Source organism: Homalodisca vitripennis, chromosome 1 (assembly GCF_021130785.1).
Source record: "Homalodisca vitripennis isolate AUS2020 chromosome 1, UT_GWSS_2.1, whole genome shotgun sequence".
NCBI lineage: Eukaryota > Metazoa > Arthropoda > Insecta > Hemiptera > Cicadellidae > Homalodisca > Homalodisca vitripennis.
The window spans coordinates 62,431,942-62,448,825 of NC_060207.1; the positions used below are offsets into that span (position 1 = coordinate 62,431,942).

The 16,884-nt window shown below is 32.6% G+C and overlaps 1 protein-coding gene across 2 annotated transcripts in view; it reads left to right on the plus strand.

Annotated features, from left to right (window-relative positions):
• The window catches only part of LOC124362905 (cubilin-like), a 277,291-nt gene that overhangs the window by 78,324 nt on the left and 182,083 nt on the right, over window positions 1-16,884 (plus strand). For both annotated transcript variants that reach the window (XM_046817792.1, XM_046817800.1), the window contains exon 21: window positions 5,645-5,873. In XM_046817792.1, the coding sequence (XP_046673748.1) occupies window positions 5,645-5,873 (229 nt within the window). The remainder of the gene's footprint in view (window positions 1-5,644; window positions 5,874-16,884) is intronic.

The window sequence follows — 16,884 nt, forward strand, 5'->3', positions numbered from 1 at the left end:
ACTCTTAAAACTATCTGTTGACTAGCTCTAGTGACTCTATTACTTTCTCTAAGGTCAAATTGGTAAATAAATTTGGTAATATACAAGATTACTGAATACTTATGAAGTTGCTCAAATGTTAATATATTCTTTTCTTAAAAAAGGTAGCTCATTCTGTCCATTGCGTTTTACATTGTATATAGTTCTCACAGCATGCCTTTGATTCATAATAACTGATTTTAAACAAGAATTGTAGGCTCCGCCATAAGGAATAATTAGACTTTCAAACCAAGAAAGATAAACATTCATTAATTGGTCACTTCTTACAAAACCTTTAAGATGATACAAAACATAATTTACCTTTCTTAATTTCAATGATAAAAAATTAATGTGATGGTCCCATTTAAGGCGTTTATCTATATACATGCCTAGATATTTTACATAGTCAACTACCTCAATATTACTGCAAGCACAATTATAAATACACTGGTGCTTATGACACATCAAATTAAATTCCCATTGTAAATGCTCATTAGTGAGGTGATAATCATAAAAAACTATACACTTAGACTTAGTAGAATTTATCAAAAGTCGGTTTGTTGACAGCCATTGAGAGACCTTATCTAGATCTTTTTTAATCTTAAGCTGTAGTGATTGCTTATTGTAGGCAGAGCACACTAGTGCAGTGTCATCAGCATAAGCAAACACAGTTGAATACATATCTAATTCTAACAAGTCATTGATGTACACAAGGAACATAAGAGGTCCCAGGACTCCGCCTTGAGCTGTGCCAAAGTACAATTCCAATGGATCACTAATAACATTATTAATTTTAACAAATTGTTTTCTCCCTATACAAAAAGATTTTAACCATGAAAGAGCCAATCCACCATAACCAAATTTCCCAAATTTATTCAACAACAAATTAATATCTAATACATCGAATGCTTTTTGAAAGTCTAGATAAACAGCCACTGTATATTTATATTTATCTGATGCATTTACAATAGAACTCACATGTTTCTCAACTGCTAGGTCTATCCCTCTACCAGGAATAAATCCATACTGATTATTAGAAAAGAGTGATCTTTGAGTAAAGAAATCAAGTATTTTATTTTTAATTATTGTCTCAAATATCTTTGCTATTACACTAATAACGGAAATTGGGCGGTAAGAAGATACTTCCGATTTATCCGATTTATCACCAGACTTAAAAATAGGGACTACAATGGCCAATTTGAACTCATCAGGTACTCTTCCTTGTTCTAAAGATTTTTGAACATACTATACAAAAGAGGAGCAAATACATCAAGATTTTTTTTAACAGTACGTATATTAATACCATCCACACCCGTACTACGTTTGTCTTTTATTGACATGACTGAATTGACCACGTCCAAGTAAGTACAATTAAAACTTCCAACTAATTCATTTTCATTATTGCGGTTTTCTATAAACATGTCATAACCAAATGCTTTATTTTTTAATTCAGGAATAACAGATGTATAATAATTATTAAACTCACTAGCAATTAAATATTCATTACCACTAACATCAACTAAATTACCATTAATTCTTATAGTGACAAGAGAACTCCTTTTGTTTTTAACAATGCCTTTAATAACATTCCAGTATTTCCTGGAGTCACCTTTACAATTGTCAATCAATGAAGAATAATAATCCAATTTTGCTCTCCTAATTTGCCCAGTTACATACCTTGAAAGATTATTATACTCTTTTCTTAATGCTAAATTAAATCTATTTTTACAGTATTCCTTATATAAGCAATTTTTCCTATTGATTATTTGTACCAAGTTATCTGTGACCCATACATTCCTCTTTCTACATTTACTATTTAATTTCTTTAACGTACAAGAAGACACATAACATTTATTATAAATTTTGTAAAAATTTGATACACATAAATCTACATCATCTACATTGTAAACATCATTCCAACTAGCTAGTTGCAACTGCCTTCTTAACATTTTGTAGTCTACCAATCTGCAGTATTTTGGTCGTTCAGTAACATTGAATAACTTAGATATAGATATATTCAGAGCATAATGATCAGTAATGTTAAGCTCAACAACGTTACAGTCAACATTTAATGGTATTGAATAGGGTATTGGTAGAGTATTAATGAGGGATATAGGGCGATACGATGAAAATTCGGTTTTGCTTCCATGTTTGAAGATTGGTATAACACAAGCTATCTTAAATGTATCAGGAAAAACATTTTGAGCGAGCGACTTAGAAAAGTCGAACTTAGAAAAGTTTTGTGTGTGTGTGTGCGTGTGCACGTGCGTGCGTGTGTGTGTGTGTGTGTGTGTGTGTGTGTGTGTGTGTTCAAGTTCAAGTTCAAAATCACTTTATTCAGGAAAAAATACAGTACAATGTCATACATACACTTTTATCCCCCAAGGCGCAGAACTGCGCGTGCGAGGGAGCAGTTGGTGCCTAGATCCTTATTTAAATTAACTAATCATCACACTACATACCGTTACATTTAGAGCGAAAAAAACACATATTACATTTCATGCATAATTATCCAAATTCATAATTTTACAGATCATTAGATTAACAATGCATACTAATTAATATATTAATAACTTTGATAAATAAATCCAATAATAATTCATATAAGCAAAAATACATTAACAACTTAGATAAATAAATATAATAACAATTAATTTAGTCAAAAACATATTAACAATTTACATAAATAAATATATTAACAACTTGGATAAATAAATATAATAACAATTAATTTAGTCAAAAACATATTAACAATTTACATAAATAAATATATTAACAACTTGGATAAATAAATATAATAACAATCAATATAATCAAAAACATATTAACAATTCAAATAAATAAATATATTAACAACCTAGATAAATAAATATAATAACAATTAATATAATCAAAAACATATTAACAATTCAAATAAATAAATATATTAACAATCCATATAAATAAATATAATAACAATTAATATAATCAAAAACATATTAACAATTTAAATAAATAAATATATTAACAATCCATATAAATAAATAAATTTATACATTTACAGATCAAACAAACAGTGCATGACATAACAATAAATCAACAAAAACAAACTATAATACAGATACAGAGCGTCAACCAGGCCAGACTTAACGACAATACGAGTGCAATAAATAGCTATATAATAAATAAATATATATATATACACATTACAATAAGATAACATTCACAACTATATAACAAAAACAATTATTTTATCAATCAAGAGGCAAGTTTTTGACATATTCCAGAGCTTTTAATTTTACCTTAGGTTTCTTTTCAAAAATAATGCTCTGCTCACAATGCAGCAAGAAATTGTTGTATGTTTTAGGACCTATGTAACAAAATTGATGCCGACTCGATTCCTTGGTTACAAACGGAAGTTTTAGTAGTAAATTCTGACTAGATCTTGTCACTCTGTTATTTTCCCTAAATTCAAATTGACCAATAAACTTTTGAACAAACAGTATTACAGAGTATTGGTGTAGCTGTTTAAAGGTTAAAATATTATTTTCGGAAAAAAGGTAGCTCATCCTGTCCATGCGTCTTACATTGTATATTAATCTTAAGGCATGTCTTTGATTCATAATTACACTATTTAGATAGGTAATATAAGTTCCACCATAGTGAATCAATCCGAACCTAATGAGACTCTCAAACCATGAAAGGTAAACATTTTTTAACTGGTCGCTTCTTACAAAATTTTTTAAGTGGTAGAGTACATAATTAACCTTTCTCAACTTTTTGGACAGAAAGTCTATGTGATGGTCCCATCTAAGGCGTTTATCTATGTACAGCCCTAAATATTTAACATAATCTACTACCTCAATATTACTACAAGTACAACTATAAATACACTGATGCTTATGACAAAATAAATTAAACTCATGCCTATGTTGCTCATTGGTGAGGTGATAATAAAAAAAAACTATACATTTAGATTTAGAAGAATTGATCAAAAGTCGATTAGATGACAACCATTGTGAAACCTTATGCAGATCACTTCTAATTTTTATCTGCAGTGATTGCCTATTATAGGCAGAGCACACAAGTGCAGTGTCGTCAGCATAGGCATACATGGATGAATACATCTCCAAGTCTAACAGGTCATTTATATAAACTAAAAAAATAATCGGCCCTAAAACTCCACCCTGAGCTGTGCCAAAGTACAATTCTAAGGGATCACTCATAACATTATTAATCTTAACAACCTGCCTCCTCCCCTTACAAAAAGATTTCAACCATGTGAGAGCCAAACCACCAAAACCATAGTATCTGAATTTATTTAATAAAATGTCTATGTCTAGTACATCGAAAGCCTTTTGAAAGTCAAGGTAAACAGCCACTGTATATTTATATTTATCTGACGCATTGACAATCGAGCTAATATGTCTTTCAACTGCTAAATCGGTTCCTCTTCCAGGAAGGAACCAGTACTGATTACGAGAAAAAAGCGACTTTTGGAAAAAATAAATCTACAATTTTGTTTTTAATTAAAGTTTCAAAAATTTTAGCTATCACACTAATTACAGAAATTGGCCTATATGACGATACACATCTGAGGGGACGCCTGATTTAAAAATAGGGACTACTGAGGCTATCTTGAACTCGTCAGGCACCCTTCCCTGTTCTAATGATCTTTTAAACATACAGTACAAAAGGGGTGCAAATATATCTAGGTTTTGCTTGATAGTCATTATATTGATACCATCAATACCAGTGCTACGCTTGTTTTTAATTGAATTAATAACATTTACGACATCTTCATAAGTACAATCAAAACTATCAATCAAAACATTACATTCATTACAACTCTCCAAAAACAGATCCCTTCCAAAGGCTTCAGATTTTAATTTTGAAATTACAGGTGTGTGTGTGTGTGTGTGTGTGCGTGTGTGCGTGCGTGTGTGCGTGTGTGTGTGTGTGTAGAAAAAGGCCATCATATTAATATTGATGTACTATATTTAACATTATGCTTCTTCAGGTACAATTAACAAAATAATGAAACATATAACATAACCAAATTCATAAATGTAAACAGATAAATAAATTAATAAAAATGTTTGAAATGAAAAAACATATGTTCAAACTGTGGGTGTAAAGATGTGATGAGTGTTCAGATGATTTAAATTTACTATCAAAGATTCAATCCATAAGTAAATTTAGATTTTGTGATAATTTGACATGCTTGTTCTTAATTTTGGTGTATTTGAATTATTATTAATTAATTGTATTGGTTTTACTTTATAAATATTCAAAAGATTCTTTGTGTATTGTACTATGAATGACTAATAGTTTTGTTTCATCATTATGCTTGAAATCATAACAGTGACCTGTCATTCTTATTCTTAAATTATTTGTTGTAGAGCCAATGTTGTCTTTGATAGAAATTTATTCAAAAAGTATAAATTTTCGTTGAATTTAATTAGTTTAGTTTTAAAATCTTGAACTACCATACATAACAATATCAAATAAATTAGTAATTCTTCCTCTAATTTGTCTGTCAGTTTAATGTCAGTAAATCAAGACCACCATGCTTTTTTACTTTTGAGTTAAAGTTAAGTTATAGCTTAGCAAAGTTATACAGTCTCTATTACCCAGATGGTTTTAGCTTGTGGAGGTATTCTGAAGGAAACGACAGGAATGATCTCGTCACCACAGAACGAGGATGGCTACCTACCAAACACTGTGTGTCAGTGGGTGATCTCAGCGACACCAGGCTGGATCATACGGCTGGACTGGTTAACGTTCCACCTGGAGTCTAGCCAGCACTGTTCCATGGATGCAGTTACTGTGTATGAGAATAACACAGCCACAGGAAACAGCACTCTCATTGACAAGTTAGTGCCATTGTAGGCTATTCTGTTGTACTCTTTATAAATACTTTACTAATGACATGAGATTGTTTTTTGGAATGCAGTAGAGATCCGATTGATTGAACTAATTGGAACTGGCTTCAAATTTAATTATCGAAAACAAGGAGTACAGAGAAATGTTAATGCATTATATAACAAATGAATAACACAATGTCTATAATCACAACATTAGAGTGAATTGAGGAAAGCTTAGAAATGTGTGAGGAGCACAGGTACTATTGCATTAGACCTGTACTATTGTAATGAGACCTGTCGTATGAGATGTTTCATCAATTTCATAATTTCTCTATGTTAATCATTCAAAATATTCCAAGCTTATTTAATTTTAAATGTTAATGTTCCCAAATCAATAATTCATTTGTTTCAAATTATCATACCACATTTCAAACAGTGTTTTTGGTTTTTTAAAATTATTTATTGACATACAAAATTGAAAATTATAACATAGCCTACAATTACAGTCCACAATTATTGAAACTGTGATCCATCCAAAGCGACACACTGATAACAGTGCTTAACAAATGAATTGTAAATTCTTACAAAGAAATTCTGTGGCATCCGGAGAAGTTCCTCTTCAATTGATTGTTTTAATTCCTAATCATTATTGAAGCTACGAGTATAAACTTGTTCCTGTAAGTAACCCCATAGAGAGAAATCACACACAGTTAAATCAGGTGATCGAGGTAGCTGATCTAAAAAATTACTTCCACGACCAATCCAATGGCCATGAAGGTTGTCATTTAGTAATCGCTTTTGACAGGATTTGTGAAATGAGGAGGAGCACCATCTTGTTGGAAGATTGATTGATACATTTCTGGAACCGTAAAATAAGGCAATACTTGTTCATTTAAAACCTGTAGGCTACATACCTATTATCAGTCATTGTACTGTCTGAAATGTCGTAAGATAGTACCCCATCATAACTGACAGCTGCCCAAACAATAATTCCTTTTTATTTGAGTTGAGTCTGTTCAAGAATGTGTGGATTACCGGTGTTGTAATAATTACAATTAAGCCTATTTACAGCACTATTGCGGTAGAAAGTGGACTCGTCTGAAAAAAGAAAACAATTTGAGTATGCCAATTAGGATCTAGCTCATGAAACTCAATGATACAAGAACAAAATTACACTCTCCTCTCCGGATCATCTTCAAGAAGATTATGGACTAGATGACTTTTGTAAAATTTAATTTTGTTTTATTTAATTATTCTCTATACTGAAGACTTTAAAATACCAGTTTCAAGTTTAACCTTCCTTAGTGATTTCGGTTTACCTGGAGGCTGGAGCATTGATGCGCATACTAGTATTTTTCTTTCCTCATTTGATCCTTTAGGGTATTTTTTATGACACTTCCAGTTTCTAACATAAGACTTTTCCACTTAGTCATTGTTGGATTGCTAGGTGGTTCAAACTCTTGGGTAGGCAACCTGAAATTGTCTAATTGCTTCTGTAATGTTGCCAAAAGCAATAGCCTATACACAACACTTCACTTTTTGTTCAATATTAAAAGCCATTTTTCAAACTTCAATATTAGTAAAACTGTAATGGAGGTTAGGTTATGTTTTTATAGCACAAGTAATATCCTTCAATAAAACAGCTCTTTTCAACAATGAGCTTTATTAAACAGCTGTTCTTTAAAACTGCAACGCAGTAATCAAATCAGGTAACTCAAGAAATGAATTTGTATAGGAAGCAAAACGGTCAAATTTTCAATATGTCACCATTTTATTTTTACAATTGAATCGCTGATTGTTAAAAGGGACCTAAGTCACTTTTTTGTCAGTTTTGAGTTAAGTGAGGTTTTCATATGTTTGGAGGTCTATCTACATTTGAGTGTAAAAAGGGACCCTGAACAAATTTTCTAAATACTCTTTCTGGTTTGATAAATTTCTGTTAGAGTGTAAAAAGGTACCTGAGTCACTGACTGAAGTACCTTTTAACACTCAACACTTGGCACCACTGCCATCAGCTGTTTGACAATCACCTGCTAAACAACTGATTCCCTCCATTAGTATTATTGAGGTTATGTCTTAATTGATATAGTTGGTAATGTAATGCTGTGTTGCCTTGTAAAGCATACTTTTAACTTTTAAAATGAGTGAATCTGATGTACATCAAACACGAGAAAAAACAAGAAAAAGAAAAAGTCAACCAGAAACCTACAAGAGGAATGTTATTAAAAGATTAAAGCTGGAGGGGAAAGAATATAAAGGCCATGGTGGTAAACTGCATCGACATAGATCATCTCGATCACCATGCAGGTTAGTAATATTCTTAAATACACTAACATGTAAATAAATTACAGCCTTGTATTTATAAAATGTTACATTACCATGTTTTTAGTATAACATTTAAAGTAATTTTTTTCTGAACAGCTCGCTCTGAGTTTTACTAAGGCTAGGCTAATTTACTTGAGTTAAGCTACATTTTTGTCGAATCCTTTTCAATTTTCCGGCAATTTTACATTTTATAATACAAACATTGCTAGAACTTTTTATTGATTACAGATGTCAGAAGAAATGCTTCAACAAGTTTGACGATGTAGACAGAGCTGTCATAAACGATTCTCTGTACTCAAACCTACACTCAAAAGATGAACAGGACCTCCACTTGCAGAGAATGATAGATGTGATTGATGTCAAACAACACCGACCCAGAAAAAATGATGGTACTGCTGTTTTGAAGGTAAAAGTTTTTAAGTACCATGTCCTTCTAAGAGATTTGAAAGTAGAGGTCTGCCGTGAAGCCTTCTTCAGATTGTATGACGTGACTGATAAACGAATAAAGTGGTTACGAAAATTGCTTCTTATTGGAGAGTCACCTCGTGACAAACGTGGAAAACACCCATGTGTAAACAAAGTGGGTCCAGATGAACTTCTAAACATACACATGCATATAAGCTCTTTCCCTGTAAAAACTTCCCACTATGGCACTAGAGAGTTTAAGTATATTTCACCTGAATTGTCTGTGAGAAAAATGCATGACCTGTATAAGATAAAGTATCCAGGAACGTGTACCAAGTACGAGTTTTATCTAAATTATTTCAATGATAATTTTAACCTGAAGTTTGGAAGGCCGCAAATTGATACCTGTTGTTTTTGTGAAGAAAAAAAGTTACGGATAAAAAGTCCTCACTTGAATGATTCTGCAAAAAAGGTAGCTGCTGCTGAATTAATGGTGCATGTTAGGCGAGCGAAAAAGTTCATATCAGCTCTTCATGAAACAACAAAATTATCGAAGGACAATGAAAACACTATAGGGCTAGTTTTTTATTATATGCAAAATATCAGTCTGCCGAAAATTCCTATACAGGAAATGTTCTACCTAAGACAACTAACAGTGAATGTATTTTGTGTTTTAACACAAAAACCGACTTGGCTCACTACTGTCTACCATGAAGGCCAAGCTCACAAAGGCCCTGATGAGGTAACATCATTGCTAATTTTTTACCAGAGTCAGTGACTGAACTTCATCTATTTTCAGATAATTGCCCAGGACAAAATAAGAATCACACTTTGTCAAAAGTCTGCCTTGCCCTAACTGATACTGGTAGGTTCCAAACTATTAAACAATTCTTCCCGTTGCGAGGACACTCTTACAATCCTTGTGACAGAAAGTTCAGCATTATTAAAAGGCCTATAAGAAAATGTGACAGGATTTATACACCAAGGGAGGTATGTGAACTAATAGCTAATGCTGTGTAATAATAACTAAAAACACCCAGGAACTATTACTCCTGTAGATACAAACATGATTGTTGGTTATTCATCTTGGTGGCCAACTACTTAAAAGAAAACATCTGTTTCCTTTGAAACACGACATCTTCCTAAAAATCAAAAATCCCATTTTAGCATCTCTAAGTACCACTATTTTGAATATTCTGCCTTAAGGAAGGGAGTTGTGAAAGCAAGTGAGTTTATAAGGTCGGGGGATTTTATAACCTTGGAGACATTTTTGCTTCAAAAAGTGAACCATGTTAAGTTGCCAGAAGAGGAAGCTTATCCTGAAGGGAAAATCTCAATCAAGAAACCAAAAATAGAAGATATCATAAAAACTATGCCGTTCATTCCAGACGATCACAAGGACTTTTACAGAGAAATTATTCAGTGGCCTAGCACCGATACAGAGTAAACTTTAAGTTTTAACAAAAAAGTGTTTTAATCCACAAGTGTTTCCTTCCAATGTAGTTCTAATATTTAAAATATAATAAATAAACAATTTTACATTAGAAATGTATTTATTATTGACTAATTCACAAACTCTAAAAATAAAAATATACTGCATAAATCTTATTGAGTGTTAAAAGGGACCTGAGTCAACGTTTTTATTAATTTTTTTTTATTAACACTAATTTGATTTATTTAAATATTCTTGGTCAAAAACATAGATTAATATGTAGAGGATACTATAAAAAATTTGTGTTACTTTTACTATAAAATTGAACGGATTGTTCAGTTTTTATTGTTTTTCTCAAATTGACACAAAAGTGACTCAGTTCCCTTTTAACAATCAGTGATTCAATTGTTTGGGAGCTTTAATTTCCACAGAATAATTTTAAAACCTACTTTATTAATTGCGTAGTGTTTTAAAATGTTCGGTGCTATAAATAATATTGATTTTTACCCCGAGCAAGAAAATAAGTGCATACATAAGCTTAATAAGACTACTTTAGTCAAAATGCCTCTACTTCCATCGCTTGATATGAGGGGAAGAGTGTGCTATCCCTTTACTATTCCATTAACTACAGTAAAATTGTTAAGGGAGACAATCAGTTTTGTTAACCTTATGTGCAAAAAATTCACAGCTTTGTTCATCACGGTTGGTTTTAGAACACTGTTTAAATATTATTTTCAATGGAATATATGGTTTATTCCATTGTGTACAACACTCATTGTGTAGAAAAACAAATTAACGAAATTGAATGACAGAAAATTATTTGTACACTTAATAATGTTTGAAGTAAAATTTAGAGAAAGTTTTCAAAAATCTGTCCTTATACTTCAACACATTTGGCAGCTTGCTTTCTGATTGATTGTATAGCCCTCTGCAATGCTGGATGGTTGTTCTTGATTTGTGCAGCAGCATCTGCAATACAATCTAACAACTCTTCCTGTGTACTAACTTTTTTTTGTATTCTAGATTCTTCATCCAAACCCCATACAAAGAAATCTAACTGCATTAGATCTGGTGATCTTGTCGGCCAGGTGTGTTGTCCACCGCGACCAATCTATCGCCCGGGAAACTACTTGCTTAAGTACACAGTTGCATTATGTAAGAATTGGGCATGAGTACCATCGTGGTGATAATACATATTGCATCTTGATGCTAATGGAACATCTTCTAATAATTGCGTTAATTGTTCTCTAAGAAATTCCAGGTAAATATTGGAATTTAGATGTCCTCGGAGACTGAACGATCCTATTAACTGATTGTAAAGGAGGCCACACCATACATTTACACTAAATCTGTATTGAAAGTTACATTCAATAGTGCTATGTGGATTGCCTTCTGCCCAAGTGTGTTCACTGTGAAGGTTATTGATGCCATCTCGAGTAAATTGAGCTTCATCCGTGAATGAAATGAATTTGTGATATTGGCGTCATAATTACCAGTTAAAAATTCTAAATGAAGAGGAGGATCGGTTGGTTGAACATTTTGCACTTTTTGCTTATGGTAAGGAAACATGTTATTGTTACGCGAAGTCCTCCATACCATAGACTGAGACACTGCAAATCACCAGGAAAAGCGTCGTTTACTAACACCCGGACTGCATTGAGTAGCCACGATAATAGTTTTTTTAATATTGACATTGCTCTAGGCAGGATGATCGTGGTGAGTATTAATGCTTGGAAGGTTACCCATCTCTCTAAGGTACAAAATGTTCCACTGATAGTTTTCGGTTTCCAAAACACCTTTGATATTCTGCAATAGCAGCGTGTATTTCCGGCACACACGTTGAAGATAAATAACATGTCGGCATATTCTTCTGTTGTAAATAACAAAGTCATTGCAGTCGTAATAGTATGCTACAATTTTAAATTACACTAAACTAACAAATAAAAAATAGCCAGTTATTTGTATTGTGTTGCACTGCACTCTTTGGAACTATTACAGGTAACAAATAATATCCACTTCATAATTTACCTTATTTTAAAGTTAAGTGACAAAGATGCGTAGGTACATGTTGTAACTATTTAGATAATCTTAAACAGGTGTTGTGCTATTAGGTTTTAAATGTTCAAATTTAGTTTATTTCAAACTTAATTAAATTTACCAGTAAATTTTGTTATTAAATTGCAGAATTAACTGAACGTTTATTCCACCGCAAATGTGTATTTCTTGCAACGTAATGATTGGTGGTAAAACTTAATTTTAAAAACTATTATTTCATTGTAATAGCCTTATTGTACATAATTTTCTTCAGTATTAAATTTTCTACAAGTTTCTCTGTAAAAATTTATGATTTTATTACCTATTTAACAAATTAGTTGTACGTTAAACATAAAAAATCATTTTTCGAACGCTCTTTTTTTGTGTTTTACATAGTACATCTTAAACAATAAGAGAGATACAGTTATGGCACAAACTTTATTTAATTTATCATGTCAAAAACCATTAGAAAAACTGCATTTGTTTTTAAATCCCTCTTCACAAACTCTCAGCAAATGATCATTTAACCTCGGGTGCTAAATTGTGGGTGAAACCTTTTGTTGGCCGTTACTCAGTAACAAAGCATTTCCGGACCTATGTTTATATAAACCTTATCAATTATTTTTTATAGTACAATAAGCTCAGAAAGTGCCGGTAACACTACCTGAATCACAATATCACAGTAAATATATATACATACATTTACTAAATTATATACTAAATTTTTGGTTGGTGAGTTAATTACCAAATTTATTATGAACATCAAATTCTTAAAATATATGATTACTATAGTTTACCTCGCAATCAATAATAAAACATTCAAATGTACCACGAAGCTATCTCGAAGTGCCTACAGTTTTTAAAATGCGCCAGAAGCCTCTTAATCTTTCCTCCTCCACATGCATCCTCCCCTCCGTCAGTGGCATATAGACTTGTCCAATTACTAACTTCCCCCCCCCACATGTTCCCTCTCCTCCATCAGCGAGATATAAACCCGCCCGTTTGGCTGTGTCAACGTGTCGTATTACGCATTCGCTCAGTTGCTCAGTAGTAGTGGTTTCAAATGTGTATGCGCCTCTCCATCAAAAACGTGGTTTTCTTGCATTTATTATGTTACTTCATTGAGGTTACATATTTTTCTGTGTTTGTATTTGTTAGTGAAGTGTTTATTGTGAAGTAAAATGAACAAAAAATTAACAGATTACTTTTCGTCTTCGGGTGACAGTAAAAGACTTAAACGAACTGTTGCATGTCCAGACAACCATGAACAACAGATTTCATCGACGTCACAACCATCTTCTAGCAGTGAAAAGGTAACCAGATTTGAAATTAATGTGAAACTCCCTAAATAAAAAGAACAGCAGATTGAATGCAACAATGACTTGCCAGATTGTTGGAATGACTTGCAAAAAACATAATTTTACAAAAGGTATGACTGGTTGTTTATTAAAAATGGAATGTTAGGATGTAGGACTTGTAAGGAAGTTGTGATCTTATCTGTAAAGAAAAACACAGGCATGAAAATTTCAAAAGAATGGGCAAATGGTGAGATAGACAGTTATGGAGACACAAAAGAAAAAACAAACTTCATTAAGGAAAAAAATTCATGACCACAAAGAGAGTGCTAGCCATAAAGCAGCAGATGAAATTTTATCCGAAGCTAAAGACGGAGCATTGGAGAAAAATATCTTGAAACAGCGTTCCCAGGAAAAAGAAGTGAGTGAAAAAATATTTCGAACGGCATACAAGGTTGTTAAAGAAAATCAATCCTTTAATGATTTTGAAACAGAAATAGATTTGCAAGAACTTAACGCGATTAACATGGGTCGCATTTTACATTCTGACAAAGCTTGTGCTAACATTGCTTTGCACATCAGTAAGGAAATGAAGAAAAAATTTGTAAGTGAAATTATTGAGAATGAGACAAAAATTTGTCTGATAATTGATGAATCCACTTTCTTAAGTAATAAGTCAAGTTTTATTGTATACATCCAGTGTTCTTTGAAAAAAACTGGTATGTGTGGCTCCACTAACGTATTTCTGGATCTGGTAGAACTTGATGGCGTTACCGCTAAAGAAGTATTTGACTCTTTAATGAACTGCCTTCATTCAAATGGGTTATCTGAGCAGTTTTTAAGCAATAACTTGACAAGTTTAACTTATGATGGTGCTGCTACCATGCTCAGAAAACACAAAGGAATTGGGGCATTATTTTGTCAGAAATTCCCTTCTATTATTGTCTGGCACTGTGCAAACCACAGACTTGAGCTGTCAGTTTCAGACGTTATTAAATCTGTTTCAGGAGTAAGCAGATTCAAATCCTTTTTTTTTATAAACTCTATGTTATCTATCATGCCTCACCAAAGAACAGTAGGGAACTCCGGAACTGTGCAAATCTATTAGAGGCAGAAATTTTAAAAATTGGAAGAGTTTTGAGCACACGTTGGGTCACATCTAGTTTCAGATCTGTCTCAGTTGTATGGGAGTCCTACGAGGCGTTAGTACAACACTTCAAAGAAGCTTCAAATGATACAACTAGAGACAACAAAGAAAGAAGTACTTTTTCTGGCCTCCTCAACAAAATCAAAGATACAAATTTCATATTAGACCTGGGTTTGATGGCTGACGCTTTACAAGAGCTTTCAGAACTAAGTGAAGCTTTACAGCATTGCAACGCAGATTTGAGCTATGCAAATAGAAAATTGCAAATCGTAGTTGCTTTATTCGAAGAAAGGAAAACAACTTCTGGTCTATACTCTAAAATGGCCCAAGAAGCAGTTGACAACTTGTCTTTTTTCAGTGTTCCTCTCCAAACAAAAGCTGGTCGAGTAAACGACCAACCTATGAACCCGGAAATATTTTACGGAGTACTGAAAACGTCTATTGAAGCGAGACTGTTAAATGAAAAAGACACTAAGTTAGCAGAAACTTTCAAAGTTATGGACACTAGAAACTGGCCTGAAGACATCCCAATAACGTTTGGAGAAAACGAAATGAGGGAACTTGCTTCCAGGTTTAAGCTTAATGAAAGGCAGTTAATAACGGGTTTCAGAGAATATATCTACTCCAGAACGTTATCAGACAGCCTCTGTCGGCTCAAGCAATCGATCAACTCGGTTGCCATTTCATCAAGTGAATGTGAAAGAGGGTTTTCTCAAATGGATTTAATAATAACACCTTTGAGATCGTCACTCAAAATTACAACGTTGTCTGGCCTGTTGTTTGTAAAAATAAATGGACCTCCTCTCCGGCTGTTTCAACTAGAAAAGTATGTTGATACTTGGCTTGTTTCTGGACACCACTCAGTGCTAGCTGTCAAAAGTAAGGAGAGATCAAGAGAAAAGAAATACGATGAAAACAAGTTAAAGTTTTGGACTATATTTTAAAAAGAATCTGAATACAAAAAGTAACGCTGTATTGCTCTACTGCTATTTATGTTAATAAAAGAAGTTTGAGTTCTATAAAATCTTCTTGTTTCCTTTCAAGAACCTAATTCTTTACATAGGCAAACACTGTTTTGTGGTGATGGAATGATATATAATAGAAAGGGGTGGGGGATAAGTCTCGGCAGGTTGTAGTTCCGGTACCTCAATTTCTAGAAATCGAGCACTGTATATATATATATATATATATATATATATACACACTGTTGATGTACCAAATCTTGTTGATTTATCTGTTATTGTTCAGAAAATATTATACCTGTGCAGGACTTTATGTACACCCTGTATATATATATATATATATATATATATATATATATATTAGCTGTTACCCGCGGCTTCGCACGCAACTTTAGAACCGAAGTCTTTATATTACTTAGTAAAAGCACTTATGATGTAAAATGATGGAGTTCTATGAAAAATATATCATGTTTTGCACGTAGAAGAGGATTTCTGGTTCAAATGAATTAATTATATTTGCAATGTCACAGCTGAGCCTGCATTATTATTCTGGTCAATAAAATAAAAATACACAGGTCTCGGAAACCTACTTCGGTCAAAAAGCGTATATCTAGCCTTTATCACATATTTTGAGGTCTAAGATATTTCCAGTACCATAGTAGAGTTTGACTTGTCCTGACGAAGAAAAAATATATACTTACGTAGGACCTAGAAGCCTACTTCGGTTAAAAAGTGACTACTTCAGATCACTTACTTTGAATTCACTTACTATGTCTCATTTCAGCTTGCAATATTTCCTCGATCAAATTCTAGATACGTTCGATTCTGCAGTTCTCGGAAATCTACTTTGGTCAAAATCACCTACTATCGAGTTCTGTAATTTATTTTCAGTTTAAAATATTTCCAGGGACATAGTTGTTTGTTTTGTTGTCCTGATGAAGAAAATATACACTTACGTAGGACCTATTATGGCCAAGGAGAAGTAATACCTACTTCCTATGCACTTTCGGTATAAGGGGGAAGTCCTTATTAAGGTTATGCAACATTCCAAAATAATCGTTATTAAAGTTTTGCGTTACACTTGTTTTTGGACTGTAGCCAGGGAAAAAATGAATCGTTAATGCATTTTAGTGTTCATTTCTCTGCTTTTCCAAAAGCCATTGTTAAAATGCCATATCACAATGTCAAGGATGCCCACCAGTTTAAAGTAACTTATGTGAAAACATTCATAACTTTGTTCATTAAGGTTGGTTACATAGCAGTGTTTATATAATATTTAAAATGCATTAGATGATTTAAATTCGTCAAAAAAGTAAAATTTTAAAAAATTCTAATATATTTCAGGTAATTTTTCTTATATTTTGCTTTATAAAAACCTTCCATGGATTTCAATGAACATTTTACAAAAAGAATTAACTGA